Source organism: Chrysemys picta, chromosome 9 (assembly GCF_011386835.1).
Source record: "Chrysemys picta bellii isolate R12L10 chromosome 9, ASM1138683v2, whole genome shotgun sequence".
Taxonomy (NCBI): domain Eukaryota; kingdom Metazoa; phylum Chordata; order Testudines; family Emydidae; genus Chrysemys; species Chrysemys picta.
Genome location: NC_088799.1, coordinates 27,347,385 through 27,360,588, shown reverse-complemented (window position 1 = coordinate 27,360,588; position 13,204 = coordinate 27,347,385). Strand labels below are relative to the sequence as shown.

At 42.2% G+C, this 13,204-nt stretch overlaps 1 protein-coding gene across 9 annotated transcripts in view; it reads left to right on the top strand.

Annotated features, from left to right (window-relative positions):
• Window positions 1-13,204, top strand: part of MED12L (mediator complex subunit 12L) — a 326,631-nt gene that overhangs the window by 34,856 nt on the left and 278,571 nt on the right. For all 9 annotated transcript variants that reach the window (XM_005286934.5, XM_005286931.4, XM_042853666.2 and 6 more), the window contains exon 5: window positions 12,148-12,317. In XM_005286934.5, coding sequence (XP_005286991.1) covers window positions 12,148-12,317 — 170 coding nt within the window. The remainder of the gene's footprint in view (window positions 1-12,147; window positions 12,318-13,204) is intronic.

Sequence of the window (13,204 nt, the reverse complement as noted above, 5' to 3'; positions counted from 1 at the left end):
TCTGAGCACAGCTAGATGGGGGTAGGTACAAAGGAGCAGCGTGCAACCACCCCAACCCCAATCCTGGGGCTAGTTCTGAATCAGCTGGATTTTCAGTGTAGGTTAGAGAAGCTTCAGGGCTGCTCTAAACAAGGTTTGGGTGGAAACATCATTTAGGGATGAATTTATTAAAGGGGAAACTGTGTATGCTAGTAAAGAGGATAGGAAAGAAATTGGTAAACTACAGATAGAAGCTAGTGAGGAACAGTCAACTGTAAAAGAGTCCCATTTAAACATAACACATGAAGGCAAGTAACTAAATATTGACAAAATTGTACAAGTGCATATGTACAAATGCTAGAAGTCTAAATACTAAGATGGTGAACTAGAGTGCTTAGCATGAAATGAGGAAGGATATTGATATAATAGGCATCACAGAAACTTGGTAGAATGAGGATCCCTAATGAAACACAGTAATATCAAGGTACAAAATATATAGGAATGACAGTGTAGGCCCTGCTGGTGGGGGAGTGGCACTATATGTGAAAGAAAGTATGGAGTCAAATAACGGTACCATAGAATCTCTATGGATAAAAGTTCCATGTTTGAACAATAAGAGTATAGCAGTAGGACTGACCACCTGACCAGGATGGTGATTGTGAAATGCTCAGGGAGATTAGAGAGGCTACAGAAGCAGACAATGCAATAATAATGGGGGATTGTAGCTATTCTCATATTGACTGGATATATGACCTCAGAAAGGGATGCAGAAATGAAATTTCTAGACACATTTAAATGATTCCTTCTTGGAGCAGCTAGTCCTGGAGCTCACAAGGGGAGAGGCAGTTCTTGATTTAGGCCTAAGTGGAGCACAGGATCTGGTCCGAAAGAGGGTAAAGCTGAACCACTTGGTAATAGCGACCCTAGTGTAATTAAAATTACATCCTTGTAGGGGAAAAATACCAAAGAAACCCACCACAGTAGCATTTAGCTTCAAAAAGGGGAACTATACAAAAATGAGGAGGCTAGTTAAATGGAGATTAAAAGGAATAGTTACAAGGGTGAAATGCCTGCAAATTGTACGGAGGCTATTTAAAAACACCATAATAGAGGCTCAAACAAAATTATATATCCCAAGCGCGCGCGCAAAAAAAAAAAGCCACTCTTGCTAAACAGCAGAGTAAAAAAGGCAGTTAGAGTTAAAAAGTCATTCTTTAAAAATTGGAAATCAACTACTAATGATGAAAATAGAAAGAGGCATAAACTCTGGCAAGTCAAGTGTAAAATATAAGGCAGACCAAGAAAGAATTTGAAGAGCAACTAGCAAAACACACACAAACTAACAGCATTTTTAAAAAGTACATCAGAGCAGGAAGCCTGCCAAACGGTCATTGGGGCCACTGAACAATCGAGGTACTGAATCGGTGCCCAGAGAAGGCAAGACCGTTGCAGAGAAGCTGCGTGAATTCTTTGCATTGGTCTTGACTGCAAAGGATATGGGTGAGATCCCCACATCCATATAGATCCCATGCCAACATAGCGTGCTTGTACTTTCAGAAAACCTTTGACAAGGTTCCTCACCCAAATGCTCTTAAGCAAAGTAAAGAGTCATGGGATAATAGGGAAAGTCCTCTCATGGATCAGTAACTGGTCAAAAGATAGGAAACAAAGGGTAGGAATAAATGGTCAGTTTTCACAATGGAGAGAGATAAATAGCAGGGTCCCCCAAGGAGCTGTACTGGGACCAGTGATGTTCAGCATATTCATAAATTATCTCAACAGTGGAGAGAGAGTTAAGTCCAAAGCTGACTGAAGAGTTACAAAGGGATGTCACTAAAATGGGTGACTGGGAAGTAAAATGGCAGATGAAATTTGGTGTTAAGTGTAAGGTAATGCACCTTGGAAAAAATAATTCAAGTTCTATGTACAAATGGATATCGAAATTAGCTGTTCACTCCAAGATCTCTCTTTTGAGTGATATCTTGGATAGTTCTCTGAAAACATCTGCTCAATGTACAGTGGCAGTCAAAAAGGTGAACAGAATATTAGGAACCATTGGGAAAGGGATAGATAATAAGTCAGAAAATATCAGAATGTCGCTATATAAATGCATGGTACGACCACACTTGGAATACTGCGTGCAGTTCTGGTCATCCCATCTCAAAAAAGATATATTAGAATTAGAAAAGATGCAGAGAAGGGCAACATCTGCTGGTGGATTGTCCCGCCAAAAAAAAAAGAAGATTTGGTAACCCAATCAGGTCTTTTAAGGAGTATACTTGAATTTTGGCAGCCTATTTGCTGCCCTATTTCTCAGTGCTTCTCAATTTCATATATATCTGCTCTTTTTTCAATAGCGTAGAGAACCCTCTCTTTCAGCTTGTTTTTCTTTCTGTTGAAAGAATTTAACTATTTTTTATTTACTGGGATGCTGGTAACATGTTGCATTAGATCTAGGACATGGGGAGAAAAGGCGGCTAAGCAGGATGCAATTGTTCATCTGCAATTTTTCCAAATCTGAAACAACTCATGTGCCACACCCGTGAAGAGTATTTTCTGGGTGTGGGGTGTCAGAGAGCATTTTGCACTGTAGCATAGATACGCCTTGATCTGTCCCACCAAGTCTTGTAGTTTATTTTGTTTGGGAGTGTGGCCAGGCCATAATATGGGCCAACAGTAATTCATCCACGGAAGTTATTCCAAGACCACTCTTTCTTCCGCTTCTTATATGCCACTCCACAAAGTAAGCTGCAATGAGTGTGCTTAGAGCATTCTGGAATTGCGAAGGAGAAAGTGGTGCTTTTGTCATTCAAACAAGTCAAGCAAAAAAGTGTGAGTTGTTGCCCTGAAATGACTTACGAGCTGTAGGATTTATTTTTGTAATGACTGTTATTTGAATGTTTCTGTCATTAGAAAGGATTGTGTCACAGGACATGACACATGCTGAATGTACAAATGAACTGGGAAACACAAACGAGCAAAACCGTGACCTAACATGAGAACACACCAAACAAAATAAAATCATATTTGCAAAAAATCTGCAAACTTAAACTGACTTGTTATAAATATCAAGTATTTTTGTATAGGACCCCCTGTCCTCCCTTTCTGTGCACAGTGGGATGTTAGTTCCTTGAAAGTGAATAGAAAATCCCTTTTAATTAAAAGGGCAAAAAAAAGAGAGGGCACTCTTAAAATCCCAAATCATTAGTTAGATATCATTAGACTAAAAAGGATAGTTTTTTCAAAACATTGCATGTTTCATATTGTAAGAAAAGCAAATCTGTCTCTAGGCAAGGAAGTGTACTTTCAAGTTGCTGGACAAGTAAGACCCTACAGAGCCTGCACAGTTCAGTTAAAGGTACAGAAAGATTGGAAGGACAGGATACATATGCCTCAGTGTAGATGCTAAGCATGGGGTGAGGAGATAGGAATTTTTGAGTTCTAATCCCAGCTCTTTCACTTACTGTCTGGATGACCTTGTAAAGTCATTTAATCCCCCATGACACTTTCCCCATGTGTAAAACATGGGTAAAGATACTATTACTTCATCATTGAAGTGCCCAGAGTGCATGCAACACAGCATAAAATGTGGTCCCTGCCTGAGAAACCTACAATCTAAAAAGACATATGAGGCATGCTAGAAATCCCAGGAGAGAGATTATTCGAGCATATATATTTTTAAATTTAATTTGGAGATGATATTTGTACTATTATGAACTGGGTTTGAAAGGAGCGAGATGCCTAGCATACTGGGAATAGGCTGTGGGGTCAGCAAGGGAGACAGCATGAAGATGAGAGGAGATGGGGGGAGAAGTGAAGTAGGATTCATGAGCAAAGGTGATGGTGGTAATAACTGAGAACAGCCAGACAGAGAAGGTTTGAGCAGGAATAGAAGGCAAGGAGGGCAGTTGAATTTGGGTGGGAGGGATTCAGTGTGAGCTGATATTGTCCAAGTGGTAGTAGTTGCATTCTAAATGGAGTGGAGGAAAGCAATACAGGAATGGTGGAGGGCAGAAAGATGATGCTTGAAGTATTCAGAAGGATAATCAATGCATGGACAAGCACTTTAGCCGTAGGCACAAGAGTGGAAATGTGGAGATATTGGAAAAGAATGAGTAGGATTTGGTAACTACTTGGATATTGGGCAATAGGAATGGAGAGGAACTGAAAAAAAGAGGTTGTGAGCTTGGCTGAAAGGAAGGGCGGTTAATTGCAATGGAAAAAGAAAAGAGAGAGAAAGAAGTGCCTAAGGAGAAAGAAATTAGGAGTTCTTTCTATCCTATGTGGCAGGGGAGTTGTGAAGATTGCTTAATGTTTGTGCTGTGATTTGAGATACAGAGTACAGTAGAAGTGGTAAATAGTTACAGCACTACTAGTTCTAGGTAAAAACTTCTTCATACTGCAGGTATTAAGAGGATCTCACTTTCTGTGAGATGCACAGACTTTAACCAAACTCCAAAGATAAAGTTAGAGAAACTCCCAATGTTAGAAAATAGGAAAATTAAGTCATCCATGCAGACTTAACTCTCTCCTCATCCCTGCTAGCCTTCTGTTCTTTCCACTGTCACATCTAGACTTTTGGAGAATGTTTCTTTGTCAGGACTTTTAAGAGGTTTTTGCAGCCTGTGGCAGTTTGGTTTTTTCACAAAGTGAATGGTCATGGCAGCCTGAAAAAAAGCCGTCTTTAAATCTGAACACGTTTTTTTAAATTGTGTGACAGTGTTGTAGGTTAATTTAGGATTGGATAATTTATTACTATATAATACTATTGCACCCGTTACTATGAATGTATTTTGACTGCATATTAGTAGCAGCAAACTCCTAAAGCAATGAACTTGAGCTACAGAGGCAGAAAACAGTGTTGTGTTGAATTAATAATTCTCATTCGGGAGTCTATATATGAAAACAGGTGAGAGCAATAGGCAAGACACTGGGGAATAGAATGTCACAGAAAAGGTATAGATTCAGAAGGGGAAAAAGCAATGTTTACAATGTAATAATCCATGTATTTAATAGAGTGGCTGTAATGAAAGCAAATGAAACAAAGTTAAGTTAACCTAGTTTAGTTGTGCATTTGGCAGTTAGGACCCTGTTTTTGCATCTCATCCAAAAGATGGGACCTTTGGCACAGTGCTGTCTTGCAAGTGTATGGATTTAGTACCGGCATCAACAGATAAGAGTCTCTTACTGAACTGGCAAAATGAACGAGTTGTGTTGTCCTGGGTTTTCCTTAGAGCGCGCTCCCATCAAACTTCTGTCTGGGTCTGGCCTTGTATATTCTGTGCAATCTAAGGATGAGACAATTGCAGCTTGAGGCAAGTTTCTGCAACACTGTTAAGATCGATTTCCCAAGATACAGTAATAAATGGTAGAGATGGGTCTGTGCCATGATGCTTAGATCAGGCATTCTCCAAAGTCTGAATGTGTTTGGACCCAGTGTTCAGGTTCGGGCCCAGATATTCTGTAATACGTAATGATTGCTGGAGTGCATTTCAGAACTCTGTTGAAATGGGACCGCGTCCCATCACCAGTGACTGGAAAAAGGCCAAAAACATTGAATTAGGGTCATGCCTCCATGTTCTGTTCTCATTTCCTTAAGTCAGGCAGAGGAGCCCCCTCCTATCTCTCCCTGATATTTGACTTGGATGGTCTGGGGGTCCGTGCCTCTTGTCTGTGACTGACAAAAAGTGCTTTTTGGTGGGATAAATGTCTGCCTTTTTCTCCCTTCCCTCTCTGCTGCTCCTTTCCCCCCTTTTCTCTATAGGAGAAGCTCATCTCCATATCAGTGAAGCAGATCTGCAACTTTTTGGAGGACTGACCACCTTACTTATGACTACCTCTAACTCCCTGTTTCACCCTTATCACTTTTTGTGTGGGCAGAATCTCTTCTCTTTGACCCCAAGCATTGGGGGTGGGGTACGCATTGCAACAGGGCCTTTCCTACCCCTCATGACCATTCCAGTTGGTGTATGTGGGTGCAGCATTGGGTCCTCTGCTGCCTTTCCCCAGGCCATGGAGTGTAGGGGAAGGGCTTGCCAAAGCAGGCCCTCTTTCTCCTCCCTGTAGGGAAAAGGACTGGGGAGATCATGAGGTGTTTGCAGTAGGATCCTCTTCTGACCCTGTAGATGTGATAGAAGAGGATCCCTAGATGAGAATTTGACCCCCTCTGCCCCCCCCGCTTCTCAGTGATGCGTGTGTTTTAATGCAGCTGCTGGTTGGTGGCTGGGCTGCTGAGTTTATCTCACATGTGAGTTCACATCACCTTCCTTTTCTCCTCTTCCTCCCGTGACAGTCACTTATATCACAACAGCAGGGAGGCAGAAGGCAGTGTCAACTCCTGATGGGGTCTGCTGCTGGCCCAGCAGTCATGGATGGAGGAGAGGGAGCAGGCAGACTTCAGAGGGAAGGGAAAGAGACTGATGGTGTCACTGTGGGCTCTGTGCCTCTTTCCCTTCCCCCGCCCAAGTTCTCTCTAACGTAGAAACATTTGGAGAAGAAGAGTCTCTAGGTCCTGTCCCTCAACCCTGTGACCAATGCTGCCTTGCTTCTCTTTTACTTTTTTTCTATTCCTTGCCTGTCACACACACACTTCTCTCCTTCCCCAGCCTGTTATTAGTTTGTATAGAACATATAGTGTCCTAGGCACTTACTCACCTGTCTCCCATCTCCTGCTTTTGCTATTCCACTCCAGCCTCTGACCACCTTTCTCCTCTTACCTCTACTCCAAACAGTTTTAGGGATAGACCCTAGGGGGAGTTATAGTATTAACCGCTAGAAATATGTTTATTGCTTCCCTAATCACGGTGAATAGCTCTGCTAATGATCTTCGCTGAGACAGCACATCATGCTATCCCAGGGAGATAAAAAATGACACTGGATTAGGTTTGAGTACCAAAGGCATATCTTCTCAGCCTGGAATGAATATTGGTAAGGCTGCATTTAAACCAAAGAATTCTCTCAAACTATCTTGACTTTTTTTTTTTTTTAAAGAAAAATAAATACGTTGAGTCTTCTGAGCAAAATCAATGGTCCAGATCCTCAGTTGGTGTGACTTGTGGCATAGCTTCAGTTTACACCAGCTGAGGAAGTATTTGTGAAGAAAATGTTATTCTGTTTACTGGAAAGGGAGAGCCAGTGGTATGTCAGATGGAAAAATAGGTGGGTGGATACTTCTGGTTTCAGTTCTGTCTTTGGTCAGTTCCATGATAGAGGAGGCACATGGTTATTTCAATGGAATGAGACAACAGGACTATCCTAAGGCTGATGCACTTAGTTTTTGGTTCAGTATTACATTAGTGTTTCAATACAGATTTCATTCTGAATGTGCCAAATGGGTGCTAAAGGTTACATTATGCATGCAAGTTCGCTATTTTGCAAAGGTTATTTAGAGCTTTCTGAGAATAATTATACAGTACATCACTGATTAGTTTTTGGCAGTCTTCAAAATGTTTCAGGTCTGTGCCTTAAGTAATGAAAATGATTCATTCTCCATGGTTTCTAACTCAGTGGCACTGAGGTACTGGTAATAAATTGCCTTGGGAAAATTATCCTTTCACCGTGTGACATTGAAAAGAAGTGTGAAATGGTGGATTTGCAATAGTTTTTAGAAAATTGAGTGAGTATTTTGAAGCAAATATTTACTAAACATTTCTATATTAGGGTTACCATATTTAACAAATAAAAAAAGAGGACCCTCCACGGGGCCCTGGCCCTGCCCATTTCCCACCCCAGCCCCGCCCCAACTCCGCCCCTTCCCCACCCCAACCCCACCCCAACCCTGCTCCCTCCCACTCCCAACCCCACCCCAACCCTGCTTCCTCCCACTCCCAGCTACCGGCTTCATGGTTTGCCGGCCAGCCCCCAGATCCTGCGCCCCCGGCCGGCGCTTCCCCAGCGCAGCTGGAGCCCGGGAGGGGAAGCGCCCAGCCGGGGGCGCAGGGTCTGGAGGCTGCCTGGCAAACCGTGAAGCCGGTAGCACTTGGGCTTCAGGCAGCCCCTATGCCTCCGGACCCTGCGCCCCTGGTCAGGCACTTCCCCTCCCTCTGTTTAAGAGCCGAGCGCTACCGGCTTCGGGCAGCCCCCGTGCCTCCGGACCCTGCGCCGCCAGAGCCTGGGAGGGGAAGTGCCCGGCTGGGGTCCGGAGGCAAGGGGGCTGCCTGAAGCCCATAGCGCTCGGGCAGCTCGGCTCTTAAACAGAGCCGAAGAGTCAGGGGAGGAGCAGAGCAGCCGCGGGAGGGGAAGTGCCCGGCCGGCATTTTCCCGGACATGTTCGGCTTTTTGGCAATTCCCCCCCGGACAGGGGTTTGATTGCTGAAAAGCCGGACATGTCCGGGAAAAAACGGACGTATGGTAACCCTATCTATATAGTTGTTTTAAGCTTAAACAACACTGAAAATTACTACATGTTTTTGTACCAAGCCACTAGCTTTGGAGAGAAAACCCTTCTAAAAGCTATTGATGGTAGAAGAAATTCAGGGAAAAAGATTAAAAGATGAGCAAACTAGCGTAAAGTCTGAGGATCAAATATTGCACAGACCACAATGAAAACATTAGCCTTTCATATGGGGAGTCCCTGTAGCTTTGATAGTAAACAGGTTTAGACCATCAAAGCAGTGCTTTTATGCATTCATTGAAGAATGTGCTAGTCTCAAATATGCTGCATGCTGGTTAAACATAATTCTGTAACATATTTGTCTCTTACGGGACATTAAAAAATATCCCTAGTAAATTCAGCTGTACTGTTAAAAGGATGGAAAAGAGGAATTCTACGGTAGGTAATCCTTCACCTAAATTATCACCCCACATTAATTTAGGGTTTGTCTGGACAGAGTTAGTGTGCGGCAAGCTGAGATGTGAATCTATAGCACATTAGCATGAGCGTATCAACTGTCCATGTAGACCCTGCTACCACCACTCCTGCATTTATACTAATTTTAAAAAAAGTTCCACCATATTTTGTGTATTGCTCTCACACTGGGTCCATATTTCTGAGATTATCTGAATAAGAATGACAGAAATGCAGCAATTGCATCATTATTGCAAAACTTCACACAGTCTTTTACTACATTGTTCACTTCACTCTAAACTTAAGAACGAAACACTCAATGAGGTAAATGGTGGTGGATTAATTAACTTTGTTTAGCATTGTTCTGTGTATGGCAAGATCAAAGCTTGTGATGTCGGTAGTAGTTTGTGTTCACAGAAATCCTCTTCATGTGCACACCTCACAGGACACAATTAAGCATTTATCATCTGTGCAAGTCAGACAAAGACAGCATCTGCAAGATGAGAGGGGTGTTTGGGGCTTTTGAAAGGCAAGACATCAGAAGACTTTACAAATATTAACGTAAGGTTCAACAAATGGCCCACATGACTTCAGTGAAAATGTTAGGAGTTCAGACAAGAGCAACTGCCAACAGGAAGACCCAAGGTTTTAGGTGTAATGAGCTAGAAGGAAAGATTTAGGGCCAAATGTTCAATTTGGAGTTCCTCAAAATAGGCATTTAAATTCATATTCAGAAAACATTTTACATGTCTATGTTTAGGTATCTGCATTTTAAAGGATGAAAAAGAGGTCATGTTGGGGTAGAAATCTGAGGCATAGCCTTTTAAAAGGAGTGCTACAAAGATTAGATGGAGAAATTGTTCTCCATAGCTATCAGCTGTAAGGTTAGAAATAATGGCTATTTTCTGAAGCAAGAAAAGGTACAGTTAATAGAAGAAGCTGTTTTGGTAAACTAAACAGGGCAGTGGGACATACCACAAAAAGAAATAAAAATATTATTAGTAGAAATCTGAGTCGTATTTTGAGTAGCCAAAAAGTGCTGAGATTAAAGTAATAGGAAACTCACTCTTTTGGTTAGCAAAATTCCAGTGGGCTAAAACTGGAGGGTTTGGGTCACACCCCAAAAGTTTGCTTGGAATACTGAGTTTGCCATCAAGGCTTGACCACTCCCCTGACTACAGGATGTGGCAAGAAGCTCTGCTACCTCTGCTTCCTATCTCCCACAAATCCTTGGGAAAGATCTCCCAGGGAGGGGCTGCCTGCCTTACCCCTCCTCCCCAATTCAGTAGCTTCCCGCCCATTCAGTACTGTGAAACTAGAAATTCTCCTTCCTGCTTGATTTTTTAAAAAGCCGTTTACTTCATTTGGGGGTCTGAAGGAGAATGAATAATCCAGGTCAGGGAAATTGCATTCAAACCTCTGTGTAAAGCACTAGCAGACGTTTGATCCTATAAAAATATTGCAGCATACATTGTACTAGTAAAGAATTGATATATTTTTTTTTAATCCTTAGCGGCTTTTATATAATCAAACCTGTATTTTGTGACTTAAACTACTTGAGGGTGAACTTTTAAGTGTATTCAGTGAAGTTGGTGGTGGCTCAAGGTTTTAGTATCAGTCTCCCTCCTGTGTAAGAAGGAGGAACATAATATTATTTGTTATGTATTGCTCTCTCTTGTGTGTAGACTCAAGTGGCCTGACACTTGCTGTAGCTTCTGCTGAAGTCGGTTTTGAAATTCAGCATAGCCATCCCTTAGCTCAAAAACAACAAGGAGTCTGGTGGCACCTTAAAGACTAACAGATTTATTTGGGCATAAGCTTTCGTGAGGTTTTTACTCACGAAAGCTTATGCCCAAATAAATCTGTTAGTCTTTAAGGTGCCACCAGACTCCTTGTTGTTTTTGTAGATACAGACTAACACGGCTACCCCCTGATACTTGATCCCTTAGCTCAGTCACTATTGGCTCTGACCATCTGGTCAGGGAACATCCTATCAGGTTTAGGCCCAGGTAGTAAGGTTGTATGTAAGAAAGTGCCAAAAGATTCTCTCACGTTATGGCCAGGTGGAGTTGTGGCCATTTTCAGAGTTACATGGTAATCTTCTCTGGCAGCAGACTGGACTGGTCTATGGGTTATTTTCCCCTTTCGCTGAGCATCTTGCAGGGCTCACGGGGTAAGACAGCTGTTATACCTAGAGGTCGGAGCTAAGGACAGATGACACATCTTTATGTGCTCATGATGCCCTTAACAGGAATCTTTTTGAGATAGTGAGAATTGTGCCTGGGGGACCTGTGGTTCTCAAGTGGTTGTGCACCAAGAGACTGTGAGCAGTCTGTAGGTGTACAATGAACGGAGACTGTGAGGACTGGGCGCCCCTAAATAACTGTTGGTTAATTTTGATTTAAGGTTTTGGACAGAGGCCTTTTAAATAAATGTGAGATCTAGAGTTTTATTAGCAGTTCTTACAAGTGGCATAAGCAATGTGTCACTAGCTCTTTGAGATACAGAATGAGTTGAAGTTGACCTTTTTATGCTTTGAGGTTGCCAAAGGTGACCTAGTGGGTGGATTTCTGCCCCTATGATTTTGATATCTTTGTACTAATTATCCCTGCCCCCACTAAAGCATCCTGAACTGTAGACTCATGGGTTGGATGAGGCTAAGAGAAGCACTAATGCTTGCTGTTAATGTCATGACTATGTGACGAGCAGTGCAAGATGACTCAAATCTGTGATTGCATCTCTGTCAGTCTGACTTGCGAACCTTCAAAGAAGTTTTGTCTTGATACATTTGACACTGCAGTGGCCAGTCTGTTGACCTAATAAACTGCTCTAAGAAGGGTACGTTCTAGAGAAAAACTAAAATTAGAGTTGTTATACATCAATTTCAAAGCATTATAAGAAGAACAGTTTTTATTTCCAATAATTCTGGCTGGTGTAAAATCCTGTTTAGTTTTATTTGTTATAATTCTTTGTGTGGAAAAAGTAAGACTCCACATTGAAGTAATTAATTGTAGTATATTGATTCCTACACTTCTATGCAAGGTTGCTTTGTGATTGAATATTGAGCCTTGATGGAGCAGATGGGTGCTTCCCTAAAGTCGTAGCTGGTATTTGTACCTCTAAATTACAGGTGGACACATTAGTTATGCTAGCATGCTAGTTACATACTTCCTGGTGTGTACGCTTTGAAAACAAAGCACAGGAGATGCGCGCACACACAACCTATTAGTTCAGAATCGTGTCATACAGTTGCTGCTTAATGTTTTGTAAAGGTATTTTGACTGTAGAGGTAATTGAAAAGTTGTGTTTTTACTATGAAGAATCAAATACGTCATCACATGAAAAGAAAGAAGTCAATTTTTAACTGTAAACTTATTTCATAGAATGGACTCAAATCTCAACCAGATACCTTCGAGAGCAGCTGGCAAAGATTGCAGAATTTTATCATGTGTCCTCAAGCCAAGGCAATGGCTCCGTAGCTATGCCTCAAGAAGTGGAACAAGCCCTGAAGCAGTGGGAATATAATGAAAAGTTGGCATTTTATCTGTTCCAGGTAACCTTGTAAAAAGTGCCTTTTTGGGGATGACTGTATTAGGTAGGGTCCAATTTTAAAATGCACTTAGAAGTAATTTGGCACTTTGCTTGCTCTTTCATAATTTGCATTTAGCAGCTTACAATTTGTGCATGTTTTGTTGAAATTTGCTAGGTATGATATTGTTTTAAGTTTTCTCTGTATTAGATTTATGAGGTTAAATGCGTTCAGATTTAGAGACAAACTTTCAACTGGTTTTTAATTTTGGGTGCCTAGTTTAGGACATCTAGGGTAGGGGTTCTAAGGACAATTTTTTTGTGGCCTCAGGGTGCGGCCACCAGAAAGAGTTGGTGGCTGCTCTCACACTTTCCCTAGAATACTTAATTAACTTTAGGAAAAACAAATAAATATGCACATATACACGTCCAACTCATTGTAATTTATTTATTGCTAGTTAGTAAGTCTGTTGTGAAAGGTGATATTAACAAAAATACAGGTACACCTCTACCTCTAGCCCTGGGCCCCGCTGCTTTACCGTGTTATATCCGAATTCGTGTGGCGCCCCGGGCCCTTTAAATCACCATCAGAGCCCAGCTGCCGGAGCCCCGGCGGTGATTTAAAGGGCCTGGGGCTCGCCACAGCAGCTGGAGCCCTGGGCCCTTTAAATCACCACTGGGGAAGCTGGTCCAGTCCAGCACGGTGTACCAGCTCTTGCTGGTACGCCGGACCGGACCGAACCTGATCTAATGCAGTCTCACCTATAAGGCAGTGAGACTTTTTTTGGCTTCCGAGGACCGCGTTATATCAGGGTAGAGGTGTATCACTTTTCACAGCAGACTTACTCAGCCCTGGCAAGCTTGGGGACAAATTAAGGCCTGGATGGAGGGTCGGGGAAGGTAGCAGGGGCC